Genomic DNA, 18,291 nt, shown 5'->3' on the forward strand with positions numbered 1-18,291 from the left:
GGCCAAAGTTGTTTGTGCTCGACTCCTTCGCTTTCACCAGCAGTAATGAAGCTGCTCGTGGGAGACTTCAGCTCAGTCTTGAGAAGCTGCAGCTTTATTTACCCACAACTGAGGCTCCACTGCACATTGAAGTCGCTGCTACCTGCCCTCTTTTCCTGCTGCTGCACTCTGGCCCAGCTCACACCCTCCCCTCTCTCTATTTCATTTCATTGGAAATGAAACAAGTTTTCCACTGAACTAGTGGAGCTTTTTTTAGCATCTGTTTATCCATAGCACTGAGAGGAGGAAGAGTTAGATATGCAAATCCCTGCAGCACCGGGCCGTCAGGTCCAACAGAGCGGAGCCAGGCCGACAACAGCTTGTTTACACCTCTGGTACAGGAGCTTTGGACTGACAGGTCAATAACAGACAACGATACATAAACACATTTTGTTGAAGTTCATATCAATGATCAGTCTGAAATAATGTCATTTCAGAGACGACTGGCTGCGTTTAGTAGCCTGATAGAAGAAATGAAGGATTGAGAGCTGCTGTTTCTTCTCCCCTCAGGGATCAACACCGCTGAATACACGGCTAACTAGCTAATGGTAGCTAAAGTTGCAGTTAGAAGTAGTTAGCGGTCTCCACAAAATATGATTCAGATCAGAATCCTGGTCGGGGCGTCTGTAAATCAGCCCGGTGAGCCTGAGACTGTCCCGCCTGGTCCTGCCCTGCTGTGCTGTGAATGGCTCTGAATCACCATGTTCACAACTGGATTCTTCACTATGGCAACCGCAGCTGAGGCTCATGGGTGTTGCAGTATTTAGAGCCATCTGAAAATGACAGATAAAACCAGATGTCTTAGAAACAAAGTCAATATCATTGACATCAGTAGATGGACCCTTTTCGTGGTTGTACTTTGTGTTGAGTGTGCAAGCTAATAAACTGGAGCTTGAATCAAGAGCTGTGCGCATAATTCCTGTCGAGATGACCCCCGGTAGCACTGACGAGGCTACAGCCACCAAAGTCCTCAGGCCGGACTTCAAGGTGCGTGACAAACATGTTTCGTGACAACAACAACTGAGGGTTTTTTTTTTGACAGATCTGCCAACACTCCTGTTTTTCCCATGTTTCCTATTAAACAAATCATTTCCTGGAAAAATACCTGCAGAATAGACGTGTTCTTTTCATGAAATGCAAATAGTTGTTCACATGATATCTAATGATCCTGAGGTGCTGTGAGCTGTTTAAGCTATTTCAACAGATGCGAGTCTGAATGCTCACATCAGAATGAACAGAGAGCCAGTGAAGATGGACGTAGTTCTGCTGCTCATCTTGGCTGCATCAGGCAAGTAGTGATTATACATATACATATATATATTTCATGTATAGTGTTTATATTTTTTAGTGGGAGAGGAGTGGATTTGATAAACGATGGGAGAAGTTTAGAAGGTAAAAGACTCTTTAACAACTGAAGCACAGAAGTTTTTTTAAAAAGACGTCACGAGCCCAAAGAGTTGGGAACGCCTGGTTTAATATATAATGATGTATTGTTGTGTTCTGTTTTTAGGTTTATCATCCTTTAATGTAAAATGTTGATCTAAAAAACAATTAAATGTGCTTTAAATGTAATAATAATAATAATAATAATAATAATAATAATAATAATGCATTTTATTTAAAGGTGCCTTTCATAGCACTCATGGACACCTTACAAAACACACATAACATAACAACAGTACATCAGACAATATAATCAGGTAACATTGGTGTGGAAGTTAAATAAATAAATATGAAATGCAATTACATAGTGCAATAATACAGTAGTACAATAATACATATATATAGTGTCGGAAGTGTGAATGTCTGGTGGGAGAGAGTTCAAAGGCTGGAGGCAGATGGGCTGAAAGCTCTTGACCCCGTGGTGGTTGGGTTGGCAGATGGGGCAAAGAGCTGGATGGTAGAAGAGGGTCGGAGAGTGCGGGATGGTGTGTGGATTAGAGGTCGACCGATAGTGGATTTTTAAAGGCTGATATAATAACGATAGTTTGGAGCAGGAAATGTTATTATATGTGATTAATATATAATTAATATATAATTAATATTATATAATATTAATATATTTAATTTAAACTTGTATGTATTCGATATCTATTAAAATCTACATGGATGATTTAAGTTGCACTTTAATGGGGGGAAATTAAGTGATCCTTCACATTTTTGTGAGTGATGGCACTGTGTGCCATAAAAAATAATAATCACAAAATAACACTGGTTAAACAAGGCGTATAGTGAAGGGATTTGAACTGTGATGTTTCTCATCCTCCCATAGTCAGGCTGTAACCACTAACCAGCTATAGGGATGGTATGTTAGGATTTTATCTTTATCTTATCCAAACTCTTAACAGTCCTGTTCTTTATCAATACTAAAGAATGGTTTGTTTTTTTAATTGTCTTTTTTTAAAAGAATAAATTCAGAACAGGAATTCATTTATATTTCAAATATAACTACATATTGTTTCCACTGCAGCAACAGTAAAGTTTACAACAGCAAAGTCACTATATAAACTCAGTAATATCTGGAAACAAATCGAGGGGGGGGGCTGGTTTGTCTCAGCCAGCAGCTAAAGTTTACAAGAAATTGCCAAATTTTAAGATTGATGGCAAACTAAGCTGAACAGACTACACACAGACAGCTTTCATTTGAGCGTGTTCTTAACAAGCTGTTAATTGTTGTCTTAACGAGCACTGCGGTCATGGAGGCTAAAACATGCCGGTGAAAATGTCGCTGTTTATGCTGAAATATGATGCACGTTTGTGCTTGTTGAACAAGTGGTACTTATTGCCTCCGCCAAGGAGGTTATGTTTGTTGACTTTCAACCCGTGAAGGTTTTATTGCACTTCCAATAACACGTGTCGTCGTCTCGAGTTATCTTCTTCACTTCTCTCCTCTCTCTGCCGCTGCATACGCCCGTCTCTCTCTCTCCCCTGCTCTCTCTGTGTGAAGAGCAGCCCCGCCCCTCAGGGATCAGAGCGACAGGGAGACAGAGAGCAGCGCAGGGAAGAAGCAGTTTATGGCGCTGTGGAAAAAACTGCAGCCATCGGCCACTATCGGAGCCAAGTTCCGCCGATTCCCATAGTTTGTAAAACGTCCTGTCGGCGCGGATTAATCGGCCAAACCGATTAATCGGTCGACCTCTAGTGTGGATATGAATAAGTTCAGAGAGTACACCTGAACACACAGAAATGTGATGTTTCAACAATCTCACATTGTTGTTCTGTTGTTCCTACGAATTATATTAGTAAATTTACTCCAATCAAACTCCTGTTCCTTTCTTTTGAGGATGAGATGACAATATAAATATTTTTTTTCTGTGTAAATATGTTCAAAAATCAGTTTTACTGAAAGTTACTTTCAGTCACCTGGTGACGTCACAATATGCAAATTAGATGATTCAATTTACTCCCATCACAAACTTTAGGTCATTATGAATATTTTTCTCATTTACACTATGGATTTATCTCTCACCACTTCCAAGCTACAGCCTTTTGAAATCTTAAAATCCAAACGGAATATTTTCCTAAATAAACTCTGGCGCCTGGAGGGTTGGGACAACACAGTTTATACTGTTTTACTTTGTTTATATGTGGCGGACCCTGCCACCTCTCTAGCTTCAAACAGTGTTCTGGGACCTTATTCTCCTCTGAGAACAGCTTGTTTATTCACTGATGGAAAAGATAAATATTTCTGAGTTTGTATTATTACCTCATTAATATTGTAAATATAAAAATTCTGAGTTTGAATTTCTTCTCCAAAACTACGTAGTGCCCCTTTAATGATCAGCCTCTGTGCATGAGACGCATGCTCTACCACTTGAGTTACTGGGACGTCCCAGAGAAACACTGGTGTAATATATAACTATGTATTTTATTGTATTTCAGGTTGTCGTGTGTCTTTAGACTAAAATCTTCACCTGAATAACAATTAAATGTACTGCAGTAAAAGTCTGATATTACAGTGAAATGTAATGGAGTAGAAATATAAAGTTACATAAACAGAAATACTGCAAATTGTCCTTAAAGTGTCAACAGACACCCCCAACCCTGTCACTAGTTTAAGTACAGTACTTAAGTAAATGACTTTGTTACATTCCACAGCTGATTTTACTGACAGAGACAACGACACACCTGAATACACTGAAATGCAACGTGACAAAGTCCAGATGATTCATAGAAGTCATGTTTCACCCAAATGTCACCAGTATGCATGTCTGTCTCTACAGGGCTGAGTGCTGTCTCATCACATGTCCGTCGTCAGTACCATTTTGTTTCTGACTGGAAGAACATGACTGAAGCTCAGAGGTACTGCAGAGAGAAATACACTGACCTGGCAACTATAGACAACATGGAGGAAATGAGGATCCTGATCGACATGGCAACTAAAAGCAAAGTGCCCAGAGTGAGTTCACTGATGTCTTTCTTTAGTCTCAAAGCCATTTTTGACAAACATGTAAATGACACGCAGGTTGAAAGTTTTGCACTTCCACATTGGTGTAAAGTCAGTAGATACATTTTGAAGTAACATTTTGAGGTACTGTACTTGTACTTGAGTATTTCCATTTAATGCCACTCTGTACTTCTACTCCACTACTTCTCAGAAGGACATTGTAAGCAGCACTTTAATCTGGTGTCTGATTAAGGTGCAGCTTGAATCTAAACTACTCCTACCTCTACCTCTAGAAAATGCCTCATATTTATTTGTTTACAATATGAAATGTACTCATAGACTATATGTCTACATATGTCTATATATGTATACAACGCTCTTTCCAAAGAAGTTGGGACGTTGTGTAAAATACAAATTAAACAGAATCGGGGAATGTGATAATTTGCTGATCCTTTTTGACATAAACTCAATTTAAAACAGTACAAAGACAATTTATTTATTTCATGTTCAACTTCACTGATTTGTGTAAATATATGTCTATTCTGAAGCGACGTGTTTCAAACAAATTGTGACTCGGCAACAAAAGCCTGAAAGTTGTTGTGTTGGAAGCTTCCACAGGTGAACAGGTTCATCGGTAACAGGTGATCGTATCATAATCGGGTATGAAAGGGGCGTCCTCCAAAGGCTCAGTCGTCCACAAGCAAGGATGGGGCGAGGTCGTCAAACACATGATTGTATAAATGATTTGACTACATGAGCTCAGGAGCAGCAGGACTGAAGTCAGTTCTTTGCAAATGTTTGCATTGTGTCTTTTTTCTACACAGCGTCCCAACTCTTTTAGAATCGGGCTGTGAAGTGTTTTTCATATAAAACTCCCTCGTTGTGTTTCACCAGACTGAGTGTCCCTGTTGAGCCCCGTCACTGACAGTATATTGAAAGAGTATTACCAGGGGATAATATGGCCAGTATGAACAGGAAGAATGATCACAGCATGCAAATCCTGTTTCAGTGTACATATGGGCACCTAGATACAGTTTTAAGAAAGACTTAAGGGTTTCGCAAATTGTTGTGAGAGTTGAGCCAAAGTCATTGTAAAGTAGAGGCAGTATCAAGACTGAAAATGTTACGTGAAAACATTTCCTTTAGCAGCTAAAAGCTAGAGCAGGGTCGAATGCTTTATATTGAAATTTAGCCTAAAGAAAGATATATTAAAATATTGCTTTCAGTATTTCTGGTTCGGGCTGTATGAAGACGTGAACAGCTGGAGGTGGTCACTGTCAGACACCAGTTTCTACAAAGACGGGGAGACTGAGTTCAGACAGTGGGGGACTGGACAACCAGACAACCAAAAGAGTATAGAGCACTGCACAGTGATGTATGATGATGGACTATGGGGCGACTACCCTTGTGAAAGAAGCTTTTGGCCGGTCTGCATGGATGTCAGAGGTGAGAATATTCAGTGAAGTTTAAAACACCAGTTCAGGTTCTTGAGCTCTCCCTCATTATTTGGGCCGATACAGGATCAGTCAGTCAAACTTTAGTTACAGCACCTTCCATCAAAGTTAGTACAATTCAAAGAGCTTTACAGACGACTTACAAGCCAATAAGGCAGCAATTAATATTGATGATTTGACAGCGATGCAGGTGAGAATGAGAAAAAGAAGCTTGTCAGTGATGAATGACTTGTTTGGGTGGAGCAGATAGAAGAGCATTGTAATAGTCCATCCTGCTGGATTTAAAAACATGCTGCAGTCTCTGAGTCACTCAGACGGAGACGTGGCCACAATTTAGCTGTTTCAGATAATAAAAGGCAGATCTGGCTCCACACCCCACATGAAAGCAACTGAGTACATGTACTCTATTACTACGCTACTTTATTTACTGTGTAACTTCTGGATCTCAGAGGGAAAATGATGTATTTTTGAACTGACTTCATTTACTCAACAGCTGTAGTTACTTGTTACTGTTCAGATTAATATAAACATTAAAAAACAGATGAGAAGCTTATGAAATACAACACATTGTTATATATTGAACTAGTTCCCAACCGTCTTGTTTCTTTCTGCTGGTGACCTCTGACACAAAGCTCTGTCTACTGGAGCTGCTTGTCATGTTTCACATGTTCATGTGTTGTTAGTTCCACCAAAGAAACATTTCCCCACTAAACTTCTCACATGGTGAAGTCCAAAGAAGTCAGATGATCCAATGTTTTATGTGAAAGCAAATATTGGAGGAAAGTTAAAGAAAAGAAAAACTGAAGACAGATTTGTGCATCAGAACTTTTTTCTTTTCTTTCCTCTCCCATCAACCAGTGGGTTTATAATGCTGTGAATACTGCCACAGACACGGCATGGATGGTAAACTGTATGTTATAGTACCTCTGCACAGCACTGTGCTCTGTTTTCAGGGCTGAATGTGACGTTTGTCCTCATCAATACTCACATGAACTGGACTGAGGCCCAGAGCTACTGCAGAGATCACCACACAGACCTGGCCAGTGTGAGGAACACAGCAGAGAACCAGAAGGTAAAGGACGTGGTACCTTCAGGACAAACAGCCTGGATCGGCCTTTTCAGAGACTCCTGGAAGTGGTCGGATGGAAGTAACTCCTCATTTAGGTACTGGGATCAAGGTGAACCTAATAACAATGGTGGGAAAGATGCTTGTGCGGTGGCAGACTTGGACAGAGATGGAAAATGGTGGGACACTCGCTGTGACTGGAAGAGATGGTTCGTTTGCTACAGCCCACGTGAGTGTTAACTCTTTATTCAACTTGTATTTATTTTCAGATTTTGGTTTAATTTAGCATCAAATGTCCTCAATGATAATGTAACAAAAACAACACAAACCATAAAGTTATGGACAGAAAATAAAATGTAAACACTCCTGATGTTTATCATTGACATGAAATCATCTGTAAAGTTAGCAAACAGATGCCACAGATGGAGGACAGAGCCACATGTTCCCTGTCATTGTTCAGACTGATGAGTCAATATTTATATGAACATATTTTTTCACAGTCCCTACGACTACAAGGCAAGTGATCAAAGTGCGTCTGGAGAGAAAGGACTCCTCTCTGGATCTCAACGACCCTGCTGTGTTGGAACAAATGTTGAAGGAGGTAAATCATGTTGGACCTTTCTAATTTTATACACAAACAGAACAAATTCAAATAAAATCAGACTTTGTTGATCCCCCGAGGGAAAACTCAGCAGAACAAGAAACAGTGTGAAGAGGTAGGAAACAGATAAACATGACATGACCTGAGCATTGTGTAGGAAGCTGTGCACGTACATATGTGCAGGATTAAAGAGCGTAGTCGTGCCACTCTGCAGGCCTGACTGAGGCACAACTGTGACTCGTTAAGAGTCGACGCTCAGCACAAACTTTACTATCAGTTTTAGAAAAGCCAGAGCCTTTACAACAGAAGAAAGAGGAGGAGAAAGTCAGAAAGGACAGCAGGCCAACAGGGCGACGCCATCTTAGGGAACAAAACATGTGAATATATAAATGTGATGCAGAGCGCTCCTGAAATAGAGGAAAATATAAAGAACAGTGCAGAATGTAATATCTCTATGTGAGTGATGATGCTGAGGAGGTTTTATCAGTTCAAACAGAGGCTGAAGGACCAGGGGGTGGATGGAGACGTCAAACTGAGCTGGAGGAAGCAGTCGGATGGAAAGGTCTTCCACAAGGAGGAGGAGACAAAGAAGAAGAAGAAGAAGGACGAGCTTTAAAGGGGCACTACGTAGTTTTGGAGAAGAAATTCAAACTCAGAATTTTAATATTTACAATATTAATGAGGTAATAATACAAACTCAGAAACATTTATCTTTTCCATCAGTGAATAAACAAGCTGTTCTCAGAGGAGAATAAGGTCCCAGAACACTGTTTGAAGCTAGAGAGGTGGCAGGGTCCGCCACATGTAAACAAAGTAAAACAGTATAAACTGTGTTGTCCTTTAAGGTCAGTTTGTTTATTCAGTTTATTCAGTCATGAAAACAAAGAGTTTGTTTATTTAGTTTGTTTAGGCAGAAAAAAATCAGCCAATGAAGATCTTTCTCTGCTCGTTAACATTTCTTCACCAAAACTACAGAATGCTCCTTTAATGTTGAGTTTGTGTGAGTCTTTCCTCAAAGTCCTCATGTAATGTGTCAGAATAGACCTGCAACATGTGGATGAACTGATCAGTCACATGAACTATTTTCATCATCAGTTAATCCTTTCAGTTATTTGTCAACTAAACGTACCAAATATTCTCTGGTTCAAGCTTCTTCAATGTGAGGATTTGATGTTTTCTTCTCATATATGATCATAAACTTAATATCTTTGTGTTTCAGACTGTTGGTCGATTATAACAAGACATTTGAAGTGATCTCATTGGGCTGTGGGAACTTATAACAGACTTTATTCACTCTTTTCTGACATAGATGAGATAATATACTGTGTGATAAGATAATATACTGTGTGATAAGTTAATATACTGTGTGATGAGATAATATACTGTGTGATGAGATAATATACTGTGTGATGAGATAATATACTGTGTGATGAGATAATATACTGTGTGATGAGATAAATGACTGCAGGTTAGATGAGATAAGAACTGACTGGAGGAAACTGCAGTGAAAACAACATTAAAAAGATGAGCTTTAATGTTTGAAGAATCTTTAACATCTGCCTTGTTGCTGTGCTCAGTCTTGCCCTGGTGTTTGACCTGTGACATGACACTGTCTTCCACAACGTCACCTTGGTAGCAGAGTTTGGCTGTTCCTCACCCGGTGTTAAGCCTCCTACACAGCTGTTTCTGTCTCAGTTAATCACTGTGTTTCAACCTACATGTGAAATTGATGATCATTAGCACCTGTCTGGTATAATTGGCTGATCATACACCTGACTATAATCCTACAAAATAAGAACTGATGCTGGTTTGAAGGCAAAGGGTCGTAACACCAAATATTGATTTGACTTAGATTTTTCTTTTGTTCGCTCACTTTGCATTTGTAAATTGATAAAAATAAACAATTATTATTAATATTTTTGAAAGCATTCTTAGTTGACAGCAACCTGCCTAAAACTTTTGCACAGTACTGTATATTTACTTTTGTATCTCAAACTGTAATTTGGACTTTTTATGTCATAGTTTGTTACAGTCTGGTGTTTGTTTATGCCTGTTGCTCAATTTAGAAAATAAAGATGACTCACACAGCTGAGTTTGGTTGCTTCCTTGTCTTTATATTGTAATTCAAATATTACAAACATATTTTATTTAGAGTTTTTTCTTCTTTTTTTGTTTTTACAACGCAACATTCATGAAAACTGTTCAGCTTGTGCAGCTGTTCCTCAGCCTATATGTGACACAGTTAAATCAATCAATAAATAACATGAAGTGTCTGACTTCCGGGTTTACTTGATCAGAGTGGCGTCCTTAGCAACGGGCCTGGCAACCGACTGCAGGAGTCACTTTATCTGTTGCTGTGACTCCCATCTCTGGTCAATAGGTGGCGTTTTTTCTGTTCACTCTCCATATTCAGCCTCTAACACACTGCTAACTCCTAACACCCATGCAATATTTTAATACACCCACTCTTACTCCAAACAAAGATGAAGCTTTCCACCATCTACACAAGACATCTCTCACCGATATAAAGAGGCGTCTGGCCCCCGGGGAAGCCTTCTGGCCAAAAACCCTGGAGCACAGAGGACAGTTTAGTGTTTCATCCTGTACACAATGACTCAACTACATGCACACACTTATGGCACCATATTCTACACATGTGAGCCACAGTAATTATGGCACATGTTCCACCAAATACTAACAAAGTGATCCACCATGTCCAGGATCCTGACTATCTCCCTTTCAGGCGGAGCTGGTGTGACGTGTAAACAATGTTGCGTGCGAATCCAATAAAGTGCAAATATCTCTACCGAAGTGCAAGTGCCATTATTCATGTGCATTGTTAAGTTGATTGTGCATATATGTATAAAAAATAATTGTAAAATATTTCCAAGGCTCAAACAAATCTGTCCCAAGTAAAAAATGTTTAATTTGTGATTACAGTCTGCAAAACTGAGAAAAATAGTTTGTAAGAGGCAAGTGAGAGTAAAACATGTGTAACTGCATGTTGACTGTTGTTTCTTACTTTCTTTAAATAGAGAATGCTTTGACATTAAAATGTGCATTTCTTAATTAATTAATTTTATATTTTTATATTTTATTCATCTTTATTATTTATTGCGTTGTAGTTTATACTTGCATCATCATCAGTCTGCTCTGCTGCAGATTGCATGTTTCCAGGTCATCAGACTGAGACGGTTCAAACCGTAATAAAAGGTCGTTATAGGATGAAAAGGATATTGAACATCAGTCAAGGTGAGACCGAGACCCTGGTGACACATCACCGAAACTATCACATGCAGGTAAATAACTTGGACTTTTACACAGCAGTGGCACTGGCAGTAAGTGAAAATGTCATTAAGCGGGTGATTTAACGCCAAAATACCTTTAGAGTTGCATTTAGAAATACATGACATTAAAATATGAAACTTGTATCACAACTCTGTCTCGAAAAAAACTCACCCTGGAGTCGTTTGGGAGTTCACGCACACAGCTGTGACGTCACCATGGAAAATGAGACTTTGGGGGGGCTTTTCTGGCCTTTAGAAAACTTTTAGACGGTTTAAAAGTCCATGACTTAAACATATGGAATACAAAGATTATCCATTAACAGTGGTTACAGCTGGAGGTGTCCTGAGAACAGTTTTACAGGCTTCTCTTTTACTATTGCAGTCTATGGGAAAAATGCTTTCTGGGCCCCATGGGATTTTTTGTTGCAATACCACGAGTGGCCACTGGGAAACATCGGCGTGTCTGCTGAGAGGCGGCGCCATATCCAGGTCTGATTATAGATCCATGGTTAGTTCACGGGGCAGATCTGCCACATCCAATATGGCGGCGACGTCGACGTACGATTCAGCGTTTCAGTGAGGCGTATGCATGGATGTATTATATAACTGGATACCGGACCAAAAATGGCGGCCGTTGATTTTTTTTTTATTTTATTTTATTTTTTTTTTATTGTAAGTACAATAAGGGTACAGTGTGAAATGAGGGAGGAGGGGGTTACAAACAAATGTATAACAGTTTCAGTTACATAATATCATGAAAAGCAGGGGAGAACAGAGAACAGGTACATCTCATGTTTTGTTTTTTTCATGTTTCATACAGTTCATTCAGCGCAGATATTCAAAAACATGAAAATAGAGAAAATAATGTTATGGTTTTTATGGCTTTCTTGTTTTCAGATTGACTGATGATGTTGATGTATTGTTTGATTTCGTTCTTGAAACGGTCAGTGCAAAGTATTTGATTTGTAAATTTGCGGTTGTGAATATGGGCTTTGGCTAAAAATAAAATCAAGTTAATTATATTGTATTGATTTAATTTGGAAGCCGTGACTGAAAGGAAACCAAACAATACATTTTGATACTCCAAAACAAAGTTTTTGTCGAAATGTTGACGGATAAAAAGGGTTAAATTTTTCCAAAAGGACTGCAGATGAGGACATGACCAAAAAAGATGCTGAGAATCTTCTGGAGCCTGTTTACAGAATGAGCAGAGTTCATTAATGTCTTTTTTGTATCTCTGCATGAATAGGTTGGAAGGGTAGATGCGATGGATGAGTTTAAGGGATACTTCTTTGATTTTATTTGTGATAAAATATTTGTAGGGGAGGGACCATATATTTTTCCAGATCAGATTTGGGAATAAATGATTCCAGTATGAAACAGCGTTGGGGGTACTGACGTTTTCTTTTTGAAATAGTATACGTACAGTACGGTTATTTTTGGCTGAGAAGCAGATTCGACCAGTTTCAGTCTGTACAGGCTCCAGAGGTAAGGGGTCAGACTCAGGTAACAGAACATTTTTAAATAACATAATCACTCCAGAGGGTATCGCATCAAATACTATTGCATATTCTTTCGGTGGAATAGGGAGTGTGTATTTATTTAAAAATTCTGAGTATGATAAGAGTGTGCCGTTAGAGTTAAAGAGCTGACTGACCAAAATAATGCCGTGGGTGAACCAGTTCTCTAAAAAAAAGTGGTTTGTGTTTGTACAGTATGTCCCTGTTATTCCAAATATAATATCTATGGGGTGTAAAGTTATGTTTGTAAATCAAAGACCAGGAGAGAAGCATCTGTTTATGAAAGTTGGCTAGTTTTATGGGAAGTTTATCAATATTGTAGGTGCAGAGTAACAGAAAATTAAGGCCACCAACTTTGGAAAATATATAGTTGGGAAAGAAGTTCCAGATTGAGGTTGGGTTTCTAATGAATTGTTTGATCCAGCGGCCGTTGATTTCAACGGAGTTTGGTCACTCGCCTGGCGCATACGCCGAAAAAGTTTCTGACTTCCGGGTTTACTTCCGCGTTATGGGGCCCACAGAGCATGCGCAGTTGAGTCACCCACCATATAGATCCATGGGCGTATGTCGTTTCCAAGGGTGACGCAGGAATGACCCGCCCTGCTCTGCCTGTGACTTCCCTGTCTTGTCAGTCGGTATCGCGAGATTTGAAGTAGCACACTTCCGTGAAGCCTTCACGTTGTCGTGGCCGAGTGGTTAAGGCGATGGACTAGAAATCCATTGGGGTCTCCCCGCGCAGGTTCGAATCCTGCCGACAACGAGCAACCTTTTTGATTTTCTCACACAATTAAAAGACAACTTGAATTACTCTAATAAAATCTAAATCACCCGCGAGTCTGTGCTACCAGACACATAGCGAGGAACATGCAGCCGGGTTTGTGTGCAACTGAAAAATGTAGGTTATCGATAAGTTCAGGATTCACGGTTCATACAGGATGTTAATGGCAGCAAATTAAATCATACGAGACTAACAAATAATACTTGATTCATTTGTTTTGTTATAAAAATGTCAATGTTTTGTACACATTACAAAAATAGACCACACACCTATGCAGATATAAATATTGTTACATTGCATTTAAATAAGGGATGATAACATCACTGCAATTCGTGTATTTCACCATCAGGGGGAGCTGCTTGTCTGGTGCTTGCTGTTTACGTTTGGGACAGTCTGTGGTTACACTGGTGACTCAACTGTGATCATCAGTGGCTGTGCAGAGTTACTGTACACTATGAAAGTCACAGAAGTCTAGTCATGTTATTTATTGATTGATTTAACTGTGTCACATATAGGCTGAGGAACAGCTGCACAAGCTGAACAGTTTTCATGAATGTTGCGTTGTAAAAACAAAAAAAGAAGAAAAAACTCTAAATAAAATATGTTTGTAGTATTTGAATTACAATATAAAGACAAGGAAGCAACCAAACTCAGCTGTGTGAGTCATCTTTATTTTCTAAATTGAGCAACAGGCATAAACAAACACCAGACTGTAACAAACTATGACATAAAAAGTCCAAATTACAGTTTGAGATACAAAAGTAAATATACAGTACTGTGCAAAAGTTTTAGGCAGGTGTGAAGAAATGCTGTCAACTAAGAATGCTTTCAAAAATATCAATAATAATAGTTTATTTTTATCAATTTACAAATGCAAAGTGAGCGAACAAAAGAAAAATCTAAGTCAAATCAATATTTGGTGTTACGACCCTTTGCCTTCAAACCAGCATCAGTTCTTATTTTGTAGGATTATAGTCAGGTGTATGATCAGCCAATTATACCAGACAGGTGCTAATGATCATCAATTTCACATGTAGGTTGAAACACAGTGATTAACTGAGACAGAAACAGCTGTGTAGGAGGCTTAACACCGGGTGAGGAACAGCCAAACTCTGCTACCAAGGTGACGTTGTGGAAGACAGTGTCATGTCACAGGTCAAACACCAGGGCAAGACTGAGCACAGCAACAAGGCAGATGTTAAAGATTCTTCAAACATTAAAGCTCATCTTTTTAATGTTGTTTTCACTGCAGTTTCCTCCAGTCAGTTCTTATCTCATCTAACCTGCAGTCATTTATCTCATCACACAGTATATTATCTCATCACACAGTATTTTATCTTATCACACAGTATTTTATCTCATCACAGTATATTATCTCATCACACAGTATATTATCTCATCACACAGTATTTTATCTTATCACACAGTATTTTATCTCATCACACAGTATTTTATCTCATCACACAGTATTTTATCTCGTCACACAGTATTTTATCTCATCACACAGTATATTATCTCATCACACAGTATATTATCTCATCTATGTCAGAAAAGAGTGAATAAAGTCTGTTATAAGTTCCCACAGCCAAATGAGATCACTTCAAATGTCTTGTTATAATCGACCAACAGTCTGAAACACAAAGATATTAAGTTTATGATCATATATGAGAAGAAAACATCAAATCCTCACATTGAAGAAGCTTGAACCAGAGAATATTTGGTACGTTTAGTTGACAAATAACTGAAAGGATTAACTGATGATCAAAATAGTTCATGTGACTGATCAGTTCATCCACATGTTGCAGGTCTATTCTGACACATTACATGAGGACTTTGAGGAAAGACTCACACAAACTCAACATTAAAGGAGCATTCTGTAGTTTTGGTGACGAAATGTTAATGAGCGGAGAAAGATCTTCATTGGCTGATTTTTTTCTGCCTAAACAAACTAAATAAACAAACTCTTTGTTTTCATGACTGAATAAACAAACTGACCTTAAAGGACAACACAGTTTATACTGTTTTACTTTGTTTATATGTGGCGGACCCTGCCACCTCTCTAGCTTCAAACAGTGTTCTGGGACCTTATTCTCCTCTGAGAACAGCTTGTTTATTCACTGATGGAAAAGATAAATGTTTCTGAGTTTGTATTATTACCTCATTAATATTGTAAATATTAAATTCTGAGTTTGAATTTCTTCTCCAAAACTACGTAGTGCCCCTTTAAAGCTCGTCCTTCTTCTTCTTCTTTGTCTCCTCCTCCTTGTGGAAGACCTTTCCATCCGACTGCTTCCTCCAGCTCAGTTTGACGTCTCCATCCACCCCCTGGTCCTTCAGCCTCTGTTTGAACTGATAAAACCTCCTCAGCATCATCACTCACATAGAGATATTACATTCTGCACTGTTCTTTATATTTTCCTCTATTTCAGGAGCGCTCTGCATCACATTTATATATTCACATGTTTTGTTCCCTAAGATGGCGTCGCCCTGTTGGCCTGCTGTCCTTTCTGACTTTCTCCTCCTCTTTCTTCTGTTGTAAAGGCTCTGGCTTTTCTAAAACTGATAGTAAAGTTTGTGCTGAGCGTCGACTCTTAACGAGTCACAGTTGTGCCTCAGTCAGGCCTGCAGAGCGGCACGACTACGCTCTTTAATCCTGCACATATGTACGTGCACAGCTTCCTACACAATGCTCAGGTCATGTCATGTTTATCTGTTTCCTACCTCTTCACACTGTTTCTTGTTCTGCTGAGTTTTCCCTCGGGGGATCAACAAAGTCTGATTTTATTTGAATTTGTTCTGTTTGTGTATAAAATTAGAAAGGTCCAACATGATTTACCTCCTTCAACATTTGTTCCAACACAGCAGGGTCGTTGAGATCCAGAGAGGAGTCCTTTCTCTCCAGACGCACTTTGATCACTTGCCTTGTAGTCGTAGGGACTGTGAAAAAATATGTTCATATAAATATTGACTCATCAGTCTGAACAATGACAGGGAACATGTGGCTCTGTCCTCCATCTGTGGCATCTGTTTGCTAACTTTACAGACAATTTCATGTCAATGATAAACATCAGGAGTGTTTACATTTTATTTTCTGTCCATAACTTTATGTTTTGTGTTGTTTTTGTTACATTATCATTGAGGACATTTGATGCTAAATTAAACCAAAATCCAAATATAAATACAAGTTGAATAAAGAGTTAACACTCACGTGGGCTGTAGCAAACGAACGGTCTCTTCTGGACACAGGGAGCATCCCACCATTTTCCATATATGCCCAAGTCTGCCACCGCACAAGCATCTATCCCACCATAGTTATTAGGTTGACCTTGATCCCAGTACCTAAATGAGGAGTTACTTCCATCCGACCACTTCCAGGAGTCTCTGAAAAGGCCGATCCAGGCTAGTTGTCCTGGAGGTACCAAGTCCTTTACCTCCTGGTTCTCTGCTGTGTTCCTCACACTGGCCAGGTCTGTGTGGTGATCTCTGCAGTAGCTCTGGGCCTCAGTCCAGGTCATGGAAGTCTCGATGAGGACAAACGTCACATTCAGCCCTGAAAACAGAGCACAGTGCTGTGCAGAGGTACTATAACATACAGTTTACCATCCATGCCGTGTCTGTGGCAGTATTCACAGCATTATAAATCCACTGAATTAATGACTTTGTAAAATAAAAATGGAAGACATGATCATCTTAATAAATGTTACTGAGTATTTCTTCAGTCTCTCCCCATTAATAATCACATCCTTAAAATCTACATCTAATAGATTGACACATTATTTTTTCTACATGTGAATATTTCCTCAGATTTCTGAAACACAAACATACGGGCCCCTCTGAAGGGTCACCAGATACATCTGAGGGCTCGTCAGATGGTTGATGGGAGAGGAAAGAAAAGAAAAAAGTTCTGATGCACAAATCTGTCTTCAGTTTTTCTTTTCTTTAACTTTCCTCCAATATTTGCTTTCACATAAAACATTGGATCATCTGACTTCTTTGGACTTCACCATGTGAGAAGTTTAGTGGGGAAATGTTTCTTTGGTGGAACTAACAACACATGAACATGTGAAACATGACAAGAAGCTCCAGTAGACAGAGCTTTGTGTCAGAGGTCACCAGCACAAAGAAACAAGAAGGTTGGGAACTAGTTCAATATATAACAATGTGTTGTATTTTATAAGCTTCTCATATGTTCTTTAATGTTTATATTCATCTGAACAGTAACAAGTAACTACAGCTGTTGAGTAAATGAAGTCAATTCAAGAATACATCATTTTCCCTCTGAGATCCAGTGGAGTTATAAAGTTACACAGTAAATAAAGTAGCGTAGTAATAGAGTACATGTACTCAGTTGCTTTCATGTGGGGTGTGGAGCCAGATCTGCCTTTTATTATCTGAAACAGCTAAATTGCGGCCACGTCTCCGTCTGAGTGACTCAGAGACTGCAGCATGTTTTTAAATCCAGCAGGATGGACTATTACAATGCTCTTCTATCTGCTCCACCCAAACAAGTCATTCATCACTGACAAGCTTCTTTTTCTCATTCTCACCTGCATCGCTGTCAAATCATCAATATTAATTGCTGCCTTATTGGCTTGTAAGTCGTCTGTAAAGCTCTTTGAATTGTACTAACTTTGATGGAAGGTGCTGTAAATAAAGTTTGACTGACTGATCCTGTATCGGCCCAAATAATGAGGGAGAGCTCAAGAACCTGAACTGGTGTTTTAAACTTCACTGAATGTTCTCACCTCTGACATCCATGCAGACCGAATGAAGGCGAGTTTTACAATCAACGTCGTTCCATCGTCCACCATCATCATAAATCGTTGTGCAGTGCTCTCTACTGTTTTGGTTGTCTGGTTGTCCAGTCCACCACTGTCTGAACTCAGTCTCGCCGTCTTTGTAGAAACTGGTGTCTGACAGTGACCACCTCCAGCTGTTCACGTCATCATACAGCCCGATCCAGACACTCTGAAAGCAATATTTTAATATATCTTTCTTTAGCCTCACATTTATTACACGGCAACACAATATACACTCAAAAGTTAATCTGAGGCTTCAGCAGTCTGAGTGACACAGATCCAGTTCATATCCTCCAAAGTGACAGGCTTTCTAATACAACATTCCCTCCTTTTGTTTCCATCCACTGCAGCTCAACAGGG

At 39.3% G+C, this 18,291-nt stretch overlaps 1 protein-coding gene, 1 long non-coding RNA gene and 1 other non-coding gene across 3 annotated transcripts; 2 read left to right on the forward strand and 1 right to left on the reverse strand.

Moving 5' to 3' along the window:
- The first annotated feature begins 6,837 nt into the window (after positions 1-6,837).
- On the forward strand, positions 6,838-9,502 carry LOC140999165 (C-type lectin lectoxin-Phi1-like). Its single transcript, XM_073469441.1, has 3 exons — positions 6,838-7,175; positions 7,447-7,547; positions 8,035-9,502. Exons 1-3 carry the CDS (start codon positions 6,869-6,871, stop codon positions 8,161-8,163), a joined length of 537 nt encoding a protein of 178 aa, XP_073325542.1. The 5' UTR covers positions 6,838-6,868; the 3' UTR covers positions 8,164-9,502.
- A 3,530-nt stretch (positions 9,503-13,032) lies between these two features.
- Positions 13,033-13,114, forward strand: trnas-aga (transfer RNA serine (anticodon AGA)). Its single transcript has one exon. It is a non-coding gene; the product is annotated as a tRNA-Ser (tRNA).
- Positions 13,115-14,504: 1,390 nt separating this feature from the next.
- Positions 14,505-16,407, reverse strand: LOC141000196 (uncharacterized). The gene is made up of 3 exons (XR_012179523.1): positions 16,341-16,407; positions 15,969-16,069; positions 14,505-15,481 (listed from the first exon to the last, which is right to left on the reverse strand). It is a non-coding gene; the product is annotated as an uncharacterized lncRNA (long non-coding RNA).
- Between the last annotated feature and the right edge of the window lie 1,884 nt (positions 16,408-18,291).

This window comes from Pagrus major, chromosome 7, assembly GCF_040436345.1.
Source record: "Pagrus major chromosome 7, Pma_NU_1.0".
Lineage (NCBI taxonomy): Eukaryota > Metazoa > Chordata > Actinopteri > Spariformes > Sparidae > Pagrus > Pagrus major.

Excerpts from the sequence above, each read along its gene's own strand:
- LOC140999165 (XM_073469441.1), top strand. The coding sequence starts at position 6,869 with ATGAACTGGACTGAGGCCCAGAGCTACTGCAGAGATCACCACACAGAC. Across the intron at positions 7,176-7,446 it reads GTTCGTTTGCTACAGCCCAC|TCCCTACGACTACAAGGCAA; the intron begins GTGAGTGTTAAC and ends ATTTTTTCACAG. Across the intron at positions 7,548-8,034 it reads TGGAACAAATGTTGAAGGAG|TTCAAACAGAGGCTGAAGGA; the intron begins GTAAATCATGTT and ends AGGTTTTATCAG.